Source organism: Furipterus horrens, unplaced genomic scaffold (genome assembly GCF_987537825.1).
Source record: "Furipterus horrens unplaced genomic scaffold, mFurHor1.1.pri manual_scaffold_12, whole genome shotgun sequence".
Lineage (NCBI taxonomy): Eukaryota > Metazoa > Chordata > Mammalia > Chiroptera > Furipteridae > Furipterus > Furipterus horrens.
Window position 1 is genome coordinate 9,752,659 of NW_028327182.1, and position 17,914 is coordinate 9,770,572.

Sequence of the window (17,914 nt, forward strand, 5' to 3'; positions counted from 1 at the left end):
ATAAGGTTTTGTTTGTGAAGGTAGACATTTCACGGAGGTTCTACTCTGGAACTCTATATTCTGTGTTCATCAGGTTTTCAGTCACGGGAATTGAGTCATATTGCAAAATGCAGTTGCATGAAGGCCCAGGGTATCTACACCGGACACAAAATAATAATAATTGCAGGAAATAAAGAAGTTAAAACTCTAGTAGCCATCGAGAGGTCAAGATTTATCTACCACCACAGAATCAATTAATGCTATTCCTATTACAAGAATCCACACTTCAGTTCCCAGCTCAGTACCTGGTCTGCTACACACCATGCTTGCTTTTCCAGTTATACATGAAAGGTCTCAATGAATAAAATATATTCTTTGGGTGATTCAGAATTTAGGTTGCTGGGAAGGTGACTATGTCATTAGTTTTCAACAGTCATGAGAATATTTCCAGTTAAAATTAAGAGCATAGCAAATTCAGGGAGATGTTAGACATTCCAGCGAGTTATCCTTGAGGGGCTATGCTTCATTTGCCAGTGGCTCATTTTGGTCTTAAAACATCTCAAGAATACAGAAATCAAATATATTTACTAAGAGCTATGGTTTTAAAATACTTTTAAAAGATTTTATTTATTTACTTTTAGAGAGAGAGGAAGGTAGGGAAAGAGAGGGAGAGAAACATCAATGTGTGGGACACATTGGGTGCCTCTCACATGCCCCCACGCAGGGTCCTGGCCCACAACCCAGGCATGTACCCTGAGCAGGAATCGAACCAGTGACCTTTAAGTTCACAGGCTGGCATTCAATCCACTGAGCCACACCAGCCAGAGCTAAAATATTTTTTAACAAACAGGAAAACATTTCTTGTCAGAATATTTATTCAAAGCCAATATGTCAGGGCTATATACAGATCCAGAATTTCTGAGTGGGGTTTGCCACAGCCTAACAAATGATATCCCCACCTCCAGTTTTGCCCATTCTTCTACCCCTCACTGCATGCCCAATACTGACACGTCACTGTTCTGTTTCAAAATCCTAATGATTCAAGTCAAATGTCTTACCATGGCACATAATCTCTGTATTCTTTGTGCCTAGCATCCTATGACAATTCCCCTCCTCTCCACTCACACACCCAGCCAGAGCCACATAGTTCTGTTAGGTGAGATATCTCAATATTAACTGGATAAGATTCCACGTTTAGCATATGCAGTTTCCTCTATCCAGCAATGCCTTCTCCTTCTTGGCTCTGCCAGCCTTCTACCCATTGGTCATGATCCAGCTGAAGCCTCATTTCCTCCTTAACCGCCTGCCTGACCAGCCCCTGTAGCTTTTGCTGGTTCATCCCATTTCTCACACAGCACTTACCCTGTTCTACAGCCCTGGATGTCTGGTGTTACAATTCCATCTGTTTGTGTGTCTGTCTCGTGAGTATAGTGTGTGTTCTTTAAAGGCAAAAGCCGCGTCTTCTTTATATTCCCAGGGTTTGGATCACAGTTTGTTACCAACAAACACTCAACAAATTCTGGTTGAATTGGGCTCAGATGTAGTGTTATTTTTTGACAGCTTCCAGAATTAGAAATTTCTAGAAGAAATACATATTTTAAAGTGATAATGATAATTCGAAGTCCTTAAAGAACACACTTGACCTAGGAAACTTTAAATTAGGAGATCTATTCCTAGATCATGGAGAAATATCAGGGAAATCTTTCTGGTGCATTACAATAAAAGGAAGAAATGTAAAGGGCAGGATTACAAACTGACAGATTCTACTAAACAGCCTCAAGACATTATATATGTGATGCTGAAATTAATAAGTAGTGACATATTAATATTTAGCCACACTGCTGTGTAAGACAGCTATCATAATTAATATATCAAAGATAGATATCTTAGTTAATATATCACAGATATACTATATTGTAAAAAAAATGAGTAGCTCTCTATCCTACCTGCATTTTATCATCACCAAGGAAAGAGGTAAACTTCACATCCAGGCTTTCCCTCAGACATTCAAATTTATTGATCTGGGGTAGGGACAAGATATTTGCATTTTTCTGGGTTTTCCTACCTATAGGATCTTAATGTGCAGCCAGAGTTGAGAACCAGTGATTTAATCCAATGCTGTTATTTTATAATTAAGGAAAATAAAAATCAGAAGAGTGAAAGGACCTGAGAAAAGCAACTAATTTAGTTAGGCTTTTAGTCTAACTTAGTAACTTTAAAAAATTAATTAATTAATTAATTAACTTAAAATGCCAAAAATTAGCAATATCAGACTGATACTGGATGTCTCAGAAACCAAACTTGAATGAATCTTCCCATAGAAGAATATTTTCACTTGTTTTTAAATTTGTATGGAATTTATCACAGTTTCAACAGAACGCATTTATTAGTAGATGAAAAAGCAGATAGGTGATTTCTTCCTGTCAAAATCTGCACTTTGAAAGCAGTATGTGTAGAAAAGATTTCTCTGAATATCTCCACCAGTCTGGAGTATCTGGAGAGGAGAGCAGGGGGCAGGGTGAATTCTGATCACTGGCTAACGAACACCTCTGTCCACGGTGCCCCGTGAAGAGGAACGGGCTGTGTAGCACAATTGCTCATTCATAGCTTACAGCCTCGTTTGCCCTGAGTTTACTGAAGGCACAGGAGAAACATGGACCGGCATAGTTATTGCTTCATTGCTTCCCAAGCCCTTGAGGCCGGCAGTGGCAGAAGGTCTCCTGATCCTTCACGTGGCAAAGAAAAAAAAAAAAAAAAAAAAAAAAAAAAACAGGAAAGAAAGAAACAAAATGCCGCTCACCCTGAAATTGTCCTTTGTTCGATTGACATAGGAATGCACAATTACTACTATGAAATTGATCAATTCTGATCGGCTGTCCCATTATCATTAACCTTACTCATTTTTAATCATAAAGATACTATATCTTTTCTAGTAAAATAATTAAAAGACACATGAAAAACAAGTTAATGCTTGTCCCTCTTTAGTGCTTGCCTCCCCCCTCCTGAGGTAACCAGTGTTGAGACTGGTGTGTTTTCTTAAGCTTTCTCTCTGCGTACCCCAATAAACAACCAAAAACAGACAGACAGATACAAGGAAAGACATAGAGATGGTTTGGTTTTGCAAAACTAGAACCAAGTTATACATATATACATGATATTGGCTTTTCTCACTTGACAATACATCATGAACCCATTTTATGTTAATAAATTTCAGTCTTACTGATTTTGTATATAGCTGTATAATGTTCCCTAACCTGGATATAGCAGCACTAGCATAATCTATTAAAACATTTCACTAAGCTAACTTACACTTGAATTTATAAGGCTGACACTTCTCATATGTATGGTCTGAAGAGCGGCCACCATGCATTTCAAACTTTGCTGATATTTAGGGACTGTTTTCACTTAAGCATATGGCTCTGATCTACCTTTGACTTTGCATTTCATTTCATTAGATGTTGCTGGAAACCGAGCTATGTTCCAAAGGCATACCACTCAACCTTACATCTTCATCCAAAGGGAATTTGTTTCAATATTAAAACATTTGCTCTTCCCTCCCTTTTTTCCCCACGCAATACAAAAGAAACTTTCTAATTCTGACCCAAGCTAATTACCTGGAAAAGTGTTGGAGAAGAACCTTATTTTTAAAAGGCACATTTCTCTGGGGATTGTTGCAGACCTCACATTGCTTTATTTAATGACATGTATTGATTTATTTTACCCCTGAAGTCAGTCCACACATAACACAGAACTCAAATTAAAAGTGGTGCCTCATACATTGTTTGAAAATATCTGTAGAACAAAGGTCAAATGTGCAGTTTGCTAGTTAATGGCCTGAGGCAAAGTTAAGGTTAATGTGGCATTAATGAGCAGGCTCACCCCTGCAGAGACGTCTGACCACAGTTGTCAAACAGGAGACTTTTAAAATGTCAGTCTCTTGCTTAGCAGAGGAAATGTATAATTACATGTTTCTAGATAAGATCTGTCTTCTCCTGCTATTCCTAAATCTGTATATAATCATTTCCCTTTATTCTCAACTAAATCATTTTATTTGACAACATATTTCTATATATTTTTAGAAAACAAAAAATATTTAGATTTCTCCTCTGTAGCAATAACAGTTCTCATTCGTACATATTTAAAAATACTTATGTTTATAGAGTTAGATTGGCTATAGGGAGAAATAAAGTCTGGGTGCTTGGCCACTTCCTATACAAAAACTTTGTGATGTATGGAGAATGGGAGGAGAGGGTAAAGAGGACACCAAGGAGCCATACAATACATGACACCAGGCACCTATATCACAAATGTAAATGTGTCTCCAGTATATTGCATTCATATGTGATTAAAAAGAAAAATACTGTTCTTTCTACAGGAGGACCCCAGAAAGTCTGACCTCTGGGCCCCACCGGAACTCACTGCTCGTTAGGACGCCATGACCTGAGGATGTGCACCATCCTCCAAGTGGAGGATTTTTCTCTGACTAAATAATCCCCTGGTTGGTCCTCCTCATAGGAAGTCTTCTTGTTCAGGGGGCATGAGTTCCCCTCGTTAGAAGATTCCCTGGGCTTTCTCGCCAAAGTGGAAGGAGTTGGGATGGGAGGTGGGTTGGGGAGCACCGGGGAGGGTGATGGGGAGGAGAAATGGAAAGGAGCGCTAGAACTAGGGGGGTGTCCTTAGGGAGCCTCCCTCTGCACTCTGGGCAGGGGTTTTATCCCATCCCTGAGCTGGACCTTCAGAGCTCTCTGTACAATTAGTGTAGACACCTCCCTTCTTCACTTTTCAATAACGCTCTAAACCCAACACATTACTGTTGAATGTCCCCATGAAAAGGGCCCTTTCTGAAAGAATTCTCCTCTAAAAGGAGTGACTTAAACATGATGTCAAAACTGGGTTTTCAGAACCAGCGAGCCTCTTATTTGCCTGTGTTGTAAAATGGACCTTAAAACGCATGGACTCTGTTCTCCATCAAAAAGGTCTTTAAACAAAGCCCTTAACTCATGTATAAAAATGAACCCTGAACCAAGTGTCCAATATTTAAAGAAATAAGATACTGTTAAGGAAATTGAGCACCCATTCAAAAGGGGAAGTGTTATAATTTCTCCTACCTCATAGTTGTTTATTTGTTTTAATAAAAATATGCCATTATTTGTTCAGTTTTACTAATTCCAGGAAGCATAGTACTGGTTTTTCAATAGAAAAAAAAAAAAATCGAGGACATGATTTGTTCAAGACCAACAAGGACGTTTAGCCAAACGGAATATCTGCAAATCTAATGATTCTAATGTAGGTCATTCACACACACAAACTAAAACCTCTTGAGCACCTATAATTTGAAATTCAGCATTTTAGGTCAAATCTCGGATGTTATTCTTTGTTTGCTAGTTATTGATACTTATTCCATGGTTGTTAACATCTTAAGGATAAATTCCATGATGTAGAGAACAAAAGAATATACTTTGGATAATACTTTCTTTTCTCAGCACTAGCACAACATTAATAAAACACATTTCCTTTAATACACTGCCAATAAAAGGGCTTCTTCCTCATTCCTTCTCTTTTTTTCTTGTTTTCATTTTGTGATTTCAATTAGCTCTTCCTGGTTGCCTCCATCCATGAAGTGATCTCATTTTTGGACAATATATGCTTGGGACAAACTGTTCCCACTTCATTTCCAGTTACTGTTCAGCTCTGAGCACTGATAGCTGTGTTCCTGGAGTTTGAAGAAAATTAAGTATTTCAGTGGGCAAGTTTATTCCTATTATTCTAATAAGTCTTATTTTGGAAAAAATACTCCCTTAGGATATTACTTGTGACCCAGTTATTATTGTATTCCCAATTTCTGATGGATGATGTAGAATATCACTAAGGTTGAATAATGTGTGATTACTATTACTCAATTATGACATCAAAATATTTTCCATGTAATACAAAAGGATGTAAGAATGTATCCTTCCATTATGATTATTCATATACTTTTGTATATATAAGGATTCCTTACACTGGAAAATGTAGGCAAACCAAATACAATGAAGATTTCAAATCCTTTGAGTTTACTCAATTCACAGGACCCACACGTTGTCTGTTCCAGTTCTTACAGGATTCTTTCTAACGACACAGCAAAGGGAGCACCTTCACCTGTTGATCCTCAAAAGTTATCAAAGAGATTGAATCATAGTTCTGAGAAGGAAGATTGATCTGAAAGTCTGTTATTCTATGAATATGGGCCTAAAGAAAGAATCATCCAGGAACTACCTTCCAAATTTCATGAGTTGCAGTTTCAAGCAAAAGATTTCACGTGTGATTCTAGAGATCATTGTGCCCTGGAAATGGCTGATTTAACTTTGTGACTTGCAGGGAACAGGGAGGGGAAAGAAGCAGGCCCTTTATCCAATGATATAATCTACTCTGGAAACACATTTCTTCTATTTTAAGGACAACTGTCATTCCTATTCAATATGCACCTGGGTAAAACCATGAATGTATCATGGTTCTGCTTGCTCCCCAATTCTGATGTAGCTTTATGCCCTCTTATAAAAATTATCTGTTTCAATATAACTCCAAATTTCCTCAGCTATTTAAGAAATGGAGTGAAAACAAAATAGCTGACTGTGAGGTCCTTTTCAACTCTGCAGACGCTCACTGACTTTTTTCAAAGAAAAAGAATAAAAGAATCACTTTTTGTAAAGAGGAAGAAACAGAAAAGAAAGAAAACATACTCTCAGGGTTATCTGGCGGGGAGAATTTTATTCACAGTTTGGTGTACTTGGTGGGGGGATATTTTGAAACATATAAATGGCAAAGCCCTATAGTCATGATTATAATCACCACTGAAAAGTTCTAGCTCATCTGAAAAAATTACTACTGAGAAATAGAACTTTGAAAATAAGTGAAAACTATCCAATTTAATGGTCATTCTTCATATGACTAAGGAAAAAAATATTTATATATACTTTTTTCTGTAGTGAGAAATTTGGGGAGATTTATACCTAGTCACATCAAGGTAAAGTTGATAGCCTCAATATCATAGATGTTGCCAATTAACTTGAGGACCATAGCATTATTGACTATGAATGCAACTTGAGGAGTTTAGAATAAATGCTATGTTCTCTCAAATAAGCCTATCCTCATTGAAGCAAGCTAGCTATGAGAGTTCTAATTACAGCTAGCAATAGCCACATGAAATTTTTCTAGAATTTTCAGTAATTGTTACCATCCAAACAAAAAGTGGGTATCCATTGGATGCCATACATGGGCACATAACCACACCTAAAACCAATCAAATTTTCAGCTTCTAGTTCATATCAATAGTTAAAACCGTCTCTTCTTTCTGCACAAGTAGTGTTTAATGTTACTTTATATTCCATTGTTTGGCCTTGACTAGTGTGACTCAATTGGTTAGGTGTCATCCAGAAAAGCCAAAGGTCACAGGTTCGATTCCCAGTAAAGAAACATGTCTGGGTTGTGGGCCCAGCCCCTGGTTGAGGTGCATGCGAGAAGCAACAAGTTCAATCGATGTTTCTCTCACACATCAAGGTTTCTCTGTCTCTCTTTCTCTCTCCCTTCCCCTTTCTCTAAAAATAAGTAAAATCTTTTAAAAAACATATTCCATTGTTTGGATTTAGTTTCAGGTGTTTCATGAAATGGTCATTGATTTTTCCATGAATGTCTAGAAGGTAAGAGTAAAGTCAGTTTTCTGAACACTTTATTTTGAATTTGAGTTTTAAGGGATGCAAATGACCTGTCAATGCACACAATTTTGCATGCTCTTGCTTATGAACTTTCTTTTTCTGGGACGTTTTCGGCAAATTCTCAGTGGGATACATGACCCGCAAAGGTCAAGCACCACTAGCCTAAACTTTTGCCATATGTTTGCTCTGCCTCCTGGCATTCCTCCTTCCTGTGGGTCTGGTTTTTGACCTCCCGGGTCCTGCTCTGCATTATTCTTGTAAATTGTGATGCTTGCCTGCCTTATAGCTCCCATTTCCCGAGTCCCGCTCCGGCCACCCTCTAGCCCCCTAGCCGAAGCCTGGCCGTGGCCTGCCTGCCCTGGTGCCGTCACTACTACCACTTACTAAGCCCTGCTTTAAATTAAACAGAAATGCCCTCACTGAAGAGAGCAGGACCTTTATTTTAGTAAATTAAACTTACAAGTAATAAATAATAATGGCACCTCAAAGAGGCATTAACTTCCTTTTAGGAAATTCATTGAAAATTGTTTTCTCCAGTCCTAAAAAGGATACTACATTTTTCTCAAAGAGATAGATAACTTTGTCCTGACGTATGGATATTTTCATTCACTGAGTATGTGCATACACAATACGTCATTAAACCCAGTGTGTCAACACTGATTTACCCCCATAAACAAACATATACACCCAAGATGCATATCGGCAGCATTGTATTAAACACACTTTTAGCTAAACAAATCCTATTTAATATTAACCTGTTGCACCTATCTTGACAACAATCCTTAATAACAGTGTGTCCTTCATTCGGCATATGTTTAAATGTTTTCCTGTGCTTCACTAATTATTTTTAACCACTTCACTGTGTTCTTTGGTGATACAGGATAAAAATGAAAGTGCTCTCCTAGACAGTCACATCCTTAGTTGAATCATGTCCTGACTCACTCCTTTCCTTGAATTCTACAATTTCAAGCATCCTCTTTATTTTCCCACTTTCAATAAATAAAAGTGTTAATGTTCTATGTGGCTAAAGTTCTGTGTAGCTAAAATACTCAAATTGAAATTTAATAAACGCATTAGAAGAAAACTGCCTGATGATACAATATTCCAATTAAGCTGGAGAGAAAATGGATAAAAATATCAACTCCTGAGACTATTTAAAGTTTGTTTCAAATGTGAAAATCCGATATTTCTAAAAATTCTCCTTTCCCCACTTTCACATCAAAATCCTCTCTGATATTAAAAAGATTTTACTTTTGCTAAGCAAATAAGAGAGTCTATTATTCCAACGCACACCTATGCATGCGGCCGATCCCCTTAATTGGTGCGCTCCGAAATGAGAGACTTGGCTAATTGGAACGCTTGCTGGAGAACAGATGGGGCACTGATGTTGAGACTCTCTGTCTTAATATATTGTCCCGGGGTTTTCCTAATTACCCACTTAATTGGCACAGCCACACCACTTTGCAATAATAATGTACAGCTAATTATTGCCGATTTAAGCTTGCTAATAGCTTATTCTTCCCAACAAACTTCGAGAAATCAAGCAGAGAGGGACTGCCACAGGGCAGTCACCCTGCCTGGGCTGATTTAGACAGCTCTCGGACTACCACGTCCTTTACAGCGGCGCCGATTTGGTTTCTGCCCCAAAAGGCTAAACGGTGATGCTTCGCTCGATTTGGAAAAGAGGGAGAGCCTTTCCATGACTTTCCTACTTTGGGAGATCTTTGTAACCAGTATGGATCGACTCAAAGTTTTCAAGTAGCTAATTCTGTGTTTGCTACATAAATTTTTAAAAGAGGGTAGAAAACCAAATACAATCACATCTCCAAAAAATAATCGAAGCGAACTCAGTGCTGTGGTTCAGCTCCACCCCTTCCAAGCTAAAAGACCTACTTCGTGAGCAAGCTTAGCGCAACTCTTAGGTCCAGGGACTGATTTCATTAAGGAAAATTCCTTCTTCAAACGCTAGAAATAGGGAAGTGGGTGGAGCAGGGAAGAGCAAAGGTGGGGATGGTATGAAACAACTGTAACAGAAAAACAATAAAACCAATCTTTTTTTTGGTTTGGAAATTCAAAAAAAAAAAGAAACTATCTTAAAAAAAATGTTAGAAATAGAGCAAGGAAAGTGTAATGTATGAAACAGAAGGGTTCTCTGTGAAAAGAATATAGGCGGAGGAAAGGGAAGAATATACAAGCAAAATTTGAGGGGTTCTTTGTCATGTTTTTAGAAATGTGGGAGTTTATGGCGAGATATCTAAATTCTGGACAGATAAGATATTATACTTCTGCTTTAGTTTACAATTATTTTGCATTTATTTTAGGTCCTTTTCACAGCTCTGTAGGTCAGATTGCCTAAAGCAATGCCTGAGATAGGAATTCGGTTGCAGTCAATTCACGGAGGGACTGCTCTTAAGGGAAAAGCAGTTGGGGAAGCCGGGTAGATTGGGCAGGAAGATGTGAGTAGGGACAGGGACTCAGCTTCAGCCAGGCTCCCTGGCTGAGTAAGAGGCACGCCTTCATTCGCATGGCTGTGGGGCGCTGCCTGTGAGGTGTTGCCAAGTGGGTGAGGCAAGGGGGAGTTTGATCCCTTCCCCAGGCAGATGAGAGGGCACCACAGCCAGTCGCTAGGATGACGCCCAACAAGCTTTCCTTTCACGCCCTCATGCAGGGCCCCTCCACCCGGAGCAGAAGTGCCCTGTGTGACCCATAGGATACTGTGACATGATAGGGCGGGACTTCTGAAGCTAGATGAGAAAAGACACTCTAGCTCCAGCCTTGCCCTCTCTTGGACCATCTGCCCTGAGGAAAACAAGCCCCAGTGTTGTGAGGAAACTCGAGCAGTCCTATGAAGAGGTCACTGGGACAAGAAACCAAAGCCTCCAGCCAACAGCCAGGTGCGTGAGCCATCTTGGGAAATGATGTCCAGTCCCAATGAGGACAGTGGCCCTGGCTTAAAACTTGACAGTCATCCCCCTAGGGACCCTGAATCAAAATCCTATAGGTAAGCAACTCCCAGATCCCTGAGTCCCAGCAAATGAGTAATACATGCTTATTGCCACTTGAAGCCGCTAGGTTTTGGAATAATTTGTTAGGCAGCAGTAGGGAACATATACAGGTGGCTCCTTTTGTTGAAGGCACTTCCCCAGAGAACAGGGCGCAGTGAGTAACCAGCAGGCAGGACAACGCAGCAAGGAGGCAGCTGAAATGGCCACAGGGGTGTGAAGAGGGGACCTCAGCACCTCCGCCCTTAGTCACCTGTCACTAAATATTTCCGCTAAACCTCCCGTCCTGCTTCTAGAGTGTCATGTCATGAACTTAAAGATGGCTCGGACATTTCTACTTTTAAAAGTGATGACTGGCAACAACTTAGAATTCTAGACCCAGTAAAAATGGTCTTCAAAAATGAAGATATGTTTAGACCCCCCCCCCCAAAAAAAGAAGCTGTGAGAATTCATCACTAGTCCTCAGTAATGAAAATTACAGTAAACTTAGAACAAAATGATTCAAGATGGACACATGGAACTGAAAAAAACAAAGAGCACCAGAAATAATAAAACGTATGAGGTATTAGGGGTAAATATGGACTATTTGAAAACAACCCCTCTGACTGCAAGTGAAATGTATGACCTCAAGGGGAATAATCAAATGATGAAGGATAAATAAAATAAAATTCAGGTCTAGTTTATAAGTAGGTCTGCACAACTTTTAGGCATCAAGCAAAAAATATTCTACCACAGCAATTAAGCTCCGTGTGGGAGTGGCAATAAAAACAATCTGTAAAAATGAAATACTTAAGTGGGCTCATTTGCAGGGTCTCCGGCTATTCACTTAGTGTGGCATCCCTTTGTGTGACGGATCTATCCTGATTTGTGGGCAATGGCTAATGGCAACTGGCTGGTCAAGGGCATAGATATAATGAGGCTGCAAGACTGGTGACAAGGTAGACTATTAAAAGGCTAGAATACTTATAAAACTTTCCACTCATATGAGCCCCTCACTGTTCTTGAGGCAATTTAGAACATTTCACTGAGCACTGGCTTAGCTTTGCTAGTGAATAAATCAGGTTAAGTGTTGGGTTTTGTTTTGGATTTCCAAGGATTGGTTTATTTTGGTGGTTGAAACTGACATGACCTTTAAGAACTTAAGAACTTCCTTAGCTGGGTTTTACTATAACAACTTCCCTAGCCAAAGCGTACTAATTTCTTAAAGACATGAAATGCTTGCTGATCATTGAGAGAGAGAAAGGAGAGCTACTTTGCGTGTGAAATGCTAAACCTTTAAGCCATAGCAAATAGCTAGCAATGGCCCAGTTCTTTGTCCCATGCTTACAGCCCATCTGAGGAGAGAATGAGGCAATGAGGAGCACCTTTTCAAAAGAAAAGAAATACATTTTTCATTACAGAGAATAAAGCTATGTAAAATACTTAATTCTCCATAAGGTATTGTAAGAAATAATTACTTGGATTAGTAATTGAATTTCAGTTCAATTCAACACATGTACTGAGAATCTAGTCTTTTCTAGGGCATACACTGGTCAACTGTACACAGCAATAAATAAAATAATAATTTATTCTAGTTTTAAGAGTTTTTCAGTAACTGTCAGTTATTAAGCAAAGAGATACTAATGAAGGCTTTGATTTAACATGTGCAGTAATGATGGGCATAGTGGTAGAAATGTAAATTAGGGAAAGCAAGTCACTCAATGTTGATTCATTCTGAGTCAGTAGATCGACTCTTAATATCAGCCTTTTTTTTAAACAGAATCTTAACCTCCAGTAATATCCATCACATTATTTATCTATATACTCTTTTTGGTCTTACATTGTCCTATACAGTAGCCACTAGCTACATGGAATGTAGACTAATATTAACTAAAATTAAATAAAATTAAAATTTTAATAATCAGTCACACTAGCTATGTTGTAATTCTTTTTATTTTATTGTGACAAGAATACTTACCATGAGATATATCCTATTAATGAATTTATTAGTATACATCACAGTATCGTAGACCATAGGGAGGAGGAAATGGGGAGTTGCTAATCAATGGTCATAAAGTTTCAGTAAAGCAAGACGCATTAATCTTAGAGATCCGCTGTGCAATAATTTAAGTGCACAGTGATCATGTGTTCCTAGGGGCTGCCACAGACTCATAGACGGAGAGCAGGGTGACCGCTAAGGGGAGGGGGGTGGGGGGAGGATACGAGGTTGAGGGATTGAGCACAAAGGAAAAAGACGCACGGGCATGGACCACAGTGTGGTGATTGCTGGGGGGACGGAGCATGAGGGGTCTATGTAGTAATGGAAAGAAATACAATAAAAATTACATTAAAAAACAAGAGAATATCCCTTTCACAGAAAGTTTTATTGACCTCAAAAGTTGGACCTACCTTCCTAATTAATGGAATAAGAAGAACCCAGAGAATGTTAAAGGTAATTAATGTTTATCTTTTGTTTCTCCAATAGTATTACTTTGTTCTACTTAATTGCATACATTCTATTCTGTTGTAAAATTAATGGCTTACTTTCTCTTCTCTTTCTGGTTGTAAAACAAATGTCTTACTTTCTTCTGCTGGCAAGAGTCTCTTCGCCATTTCTTGCAGAAATCTTCATTCCAAGCTTCTCTTTACTCCCATCAAAAGAACAAGGGGGGCTTTGTGTGGGTGTTCTGATTGGATGACCACAAATCTTATTTACCTTTCAAATAGAAAATATTAAAAGACAGTTAGAAACTATGTTCCAGTCTTTCTGAGAACGTAATATTTGCTGGAGTAAAAACAGTGGCATGCTCTTATTACCTCCTCAATGTTAATCTTTAAGACATAAAATGTTTGTCAATTTTCCACATGGGGGAATCAAACCATCCATGCAAAATAGCAACTGTGACAAATGAATGCTATGCACACTTATATTGTTTGTATGTACACATGTGCAAAATATGTGACTACAAATGCATATGCAAAATCAGTCAGAGAGCTGCATTAATAAACTAGTTTGCTTGCATAAATAAAACTACTTAACAAAGTGGTTATTATTTATAGCTTATATTCATATATGTGACTAATCACATACTTGTACTGATTTTTAAAATGAAAATAATTTCTGTTGAATATGTGGTCCATTTGTAAATTAGTTCTACGTGTAGTTTTCTTTTAGAAGGCCATTTCTTAGAAATGACAATGAATATATTCATATGACGATCTCATTTTGTAATAGTTCTATATCTTATTCCTCAATCTGGTTTGATTTTTAGGGTGTCATTATAATCCTTTTCTTAAAAAACCATTTATACAAATGAAAAATTCATTGTGTTTTTAAATACTTATCTAGCAAAGATCTTTGTATAATTTACAAAATTATCATTGAAAAATTAAGTCATTAATTGGACATATTACCATGTAAAGCATCAAAAAGACTCACTGATATCTTATTCAATTAAAGAGGCAATGTAGTATAATTGGGAACACATAAAAGTGTTGCTTGGAAATCAGAAGACTTCAGTTCTTATCCTAATTTTTCCTCCTTAAGTGCTGAAATCATGACTATAGAGATAGAACTTCTTTGAACTTGATTCCCTCATAGGTAAAATAAAATTTTTAGAGTAAATTATTTCAAAGTTCCTTAAAGTTCTAAATTTCTTTGATTTTTCCATGCAATGAGCATTAAAATTTTAGGCACCCATTCATTTATTTAACCCATATTTATTTTGCTTCTAGCATTTGCAAAGAACATGTATTAGATATTATAAGAGATAGAAGATGAGAAACTAAGTCCTCCCCCTCATAAAGCTCACAATCCAGAGGGGGAAAAAAAAAGGATAGTTCCTCCTAAACATCCAAATGCAAGTTGTGTGCATCAGAAAATTGGGACAGACGAGGTGCTACGGAGATCCAGAGGGAGGCGAGGTCATTTCTGGTTCCAGGTGATGGGTGAGGAAAGAAATCAGGAAAGACTGCTGTGAGGAGGATTCCTGCTCTAGGAGGAGACTTGGAACGACTCTTGGGCCGGAGTATGTAGAGATTTATTTCAATTCAACCAAATTATAAATATATAATCTGTTAGACGCTATAAATACAAATACACATGAATAAGGTGTGACTGGTGTACACTAAGTCAGACATGTAAAATAGCGACAAGAGCAGCCAAAGAAATACACAGAAGTAAGTACCACTGCAGCACTTAGAAAACAGACAGAGTCACTCTATTTGGGGTGCTCAGGAAGGAGCTTCAGGTCATGTCTAAGCAGTAGGTTCAAGGGTGAATTAGGAGTTTCTTGGGTAGACAAAGCAGGGACATGGGTTCCCACAGAGTAGGAAAGCAAAGAGAGTGCACAACAACTAAGCATGCTCACACAGAACAAAATTATATAAAGAAAGAGAGTAGTATAAGAGGTAAAACATTAAAATGCTACATTATGGATGATAATGGTTATTAACCAGACTTATTGTGGTGATCATTCTGCAATGCATACAAATATCAAAACCTTATGTTGTACAGCGGAAATGAATATAATGTTATATATCAATTAAATCTCAATTTTAAAAAATCCATATTATGACTTGGATACCAACCTAAAAATACTTGCCTCAGCGAAGGGAGAACAAGCAAAAGGTCCCAAGCGGGAAAGTCGCAGCTGAAGATTTTCACAAGAGAAAAACCTGCATGATGGTCATACACAGGGAAGGAGACCAAAGAAGGTCCTGCAGTAAGACCCTGGGGAATTACTGGGCCCGAAGTCCGGGGCAAGAGAGGTGACAGGAGGAAGTAGATATAAGAGTGACAGAGGAGGAGGAGATAGTAGCATGGAGATTGACTAGATCCATCATGTTGGCAGAACAATGGATGAAGATGGAAGGCTGAAGAAAAATCCTGAGAGGCAAGTATAAGAAAACAGAAGGCTGATACAGAAAATGAATAAAAAGGCGGCTTGCCTGGAAAGACGGAGACATGGGTAAGAGTAAAAGCAAATTGTGTTTGAATGGTAGGGTGAAATCAGATCTTGGGAAATCCTTGTACCTTCAGCTCAATTTTGATGTGAATCTAAAACTGCTCTAAAAAAAGAAGGTCTACTTTGAAAAAGAAACTCAACAGAGCTTAGCAAATTATTGAATGTGAGAAGTTAGGGAAGCGTAAGGCCAAGGTGTTAAAAGGCTCAACGCGAATTTCTAACCACTGAAGCTGAAAATAGTGATGGCACACAGTAACTCTATTAGCAAGGTGCTAAAGCAGTCATTAAAAAGGAGGAAAATATCTTCATTGTCAACAAGTTCATGCAACAAGAACCAAGGGAAGATGATATGGGTTGACGGTGGAGATGTCAAGGGTAAGAATGTTCAGCGAAGCCTCAGGATATTTGGAAACGAAAGAAGAGTAAGAGGGAAATGCTGCCATCGTGGTCCAATGCCATAGCCGTGGGCTCTAGGCAAGTTACAGAATTTCTCGGAATTCCAGTTTTCTAAGCCTCGAAACCTGAGAGAATACAACCACTTCGCACTTACGCGTTGGGGGAAATCTTACCTCACCCGATGCCTCCCATGCTGGACCTACGACCATATCTGCTATTAAACATGTTTCCCGGGAAGGCAGATGGCGAGCTGAAAAGACCAGCCTCAGAAGATCTTTATTCCCATTATCCTCTTTGCAACTTTTTCTCACCAATGCAAAAGAAAATGGACAAGCCACAGAGTCATATGCTATCTTTGACCATATCCAAAGGTACAAGCGTATGTAGCAGAGTCCAACAAACACAAATAAATTCCGAAGCCCTTGCATTCGTGGACTGGCTAGCAGGGAGCTCTACTTCACACTCTACTGAAAGGGAATGGAAAACCATCTGTTACCAGCACATTAGCCTTGCACTTGAACTCCCCTGAGCCGAGCTGATTTGGGTGGCACATTTTAATATCTAGCACTTTCTTGCTATTGATAAAACCCTCACACTCTGCTTTGACACTTGTTCATCTTTGATTTATACTGCAATTTCCTCCTCTTTATCCTCACTGGTCTCGATCGTTCTTACCTGCAATCAGACTGAAGCGTCTTGGAAAAAACTGTTTTCCTCCCTAATACTTATCTGCTCCTGCTGGAAGTTCCATCTCTGGCTTCCTACTGATTTTCAAATTGCCATCTCACCTTGAAATGACTCTTTCAGTGGCTCCTAATGCATATCATTTCTCCCACTCTGATCATGTATTTGTTTCAACTTCTTGTCGCTTAGCATCTAAGAGTATAAACTTCTCTTAGAGCTTCCGAGTTCTGTTCACTCAGTCTTATTCAAATCTTCAAACATCAAACGCTTTTAACCAGTAATCCCAAAACGCTTTGTAAAGAATGTTTGTTTATTTTCACTGAACTCCCAAAAGCACAGGCTCCATGTCTTCGGTCATGGTCTTTTTAAATCTTCATCAGTGATAAAAATTGAAAAGAACAGATGTTGAAACTACTGAAAAGCAACAAATGTGGAAGTACTATGAGTTTTTATTCATTAATCAGAGGATAAGGCAAAGGCGGAGTCTATATCACCGTTATGTACTTTTGTTGTTTTTCTTTTTCTTTTCTTTCTTTCTTTATTCTTTTTCTTTTTTCTTTTTTTTTTTTGTTTTGTTTTGTTTTGTTTTGTTTGCAGGCCACAGTTAAGATGCTTAGTGTCAAAATGAGAGGTGTTCAGAAGGAATTTCATATGGAATGACCCTGCAAGCATGCTTGAGGAAAATAATACAAACACTACTACTAATAATAGATTAAAATAAAAGACAGGATAATTTTTGTTCAAATGTGCTGCATTTCATTATATTAAAAGCAACTTTTAAACTATCTGGAAGAAACCTACCATTGGCAATTTTTCCAGTTAAAACAACAAACGAGTTTATTTATTTTCTCTTGCCCAGTTTCCTATGATTCTCAGCAACAATTTGCAGAAGACTTGGTTCATGTCAGGGGCAAACTCTGTAACCACAAATCAGAGTAAGACTAACTTCTCCAGACATGGGTGAAATCCATTACCTTTGCTTTTTTCCAAGGAGGACTTAGGAAGCAGGTTGGGCCAAATCACAGAGTGAGGGGTGCTGAAGTGCCAGGTTTAGGAAGTCCACACTTCACTTCGCAGACTAAGTAACATACTTATGCATGATTAGCAAGTAAGAGAATGGCATTATCAGGGCCCTGTTTTAGGAAGACCCAGTAGACAAAGCAACATTTCCCATGAGTAAGAAAAGAGAAGGTTAAAATAAACTCAAAAGGAGCCC

The 17,914-nt window shown here is 38.4% G+C and overlaps 1 protein-coding gene across 1 annotated transcript in view; it reads right to left on the minus strand.

The window, feature by feature from the left end:
• GPC5 (glypican 5) overlaps positions 1-17,914 on the minus strand; it is a 1,053,876-nt gene that overhangs the window by 799,748 nt on the left and 236,214 nt on the right. The window contains exon 4 of the mRNA XM_090258267.1: positions 13,234-13,367. Within this exon, the coding sequence (XP_090114393.1) occupies positions 13,234-13,367 (134 nt within the window). The remainder of the gene's footprint in view (positions 1-13,233; positions 13,368-17,914) is intronic.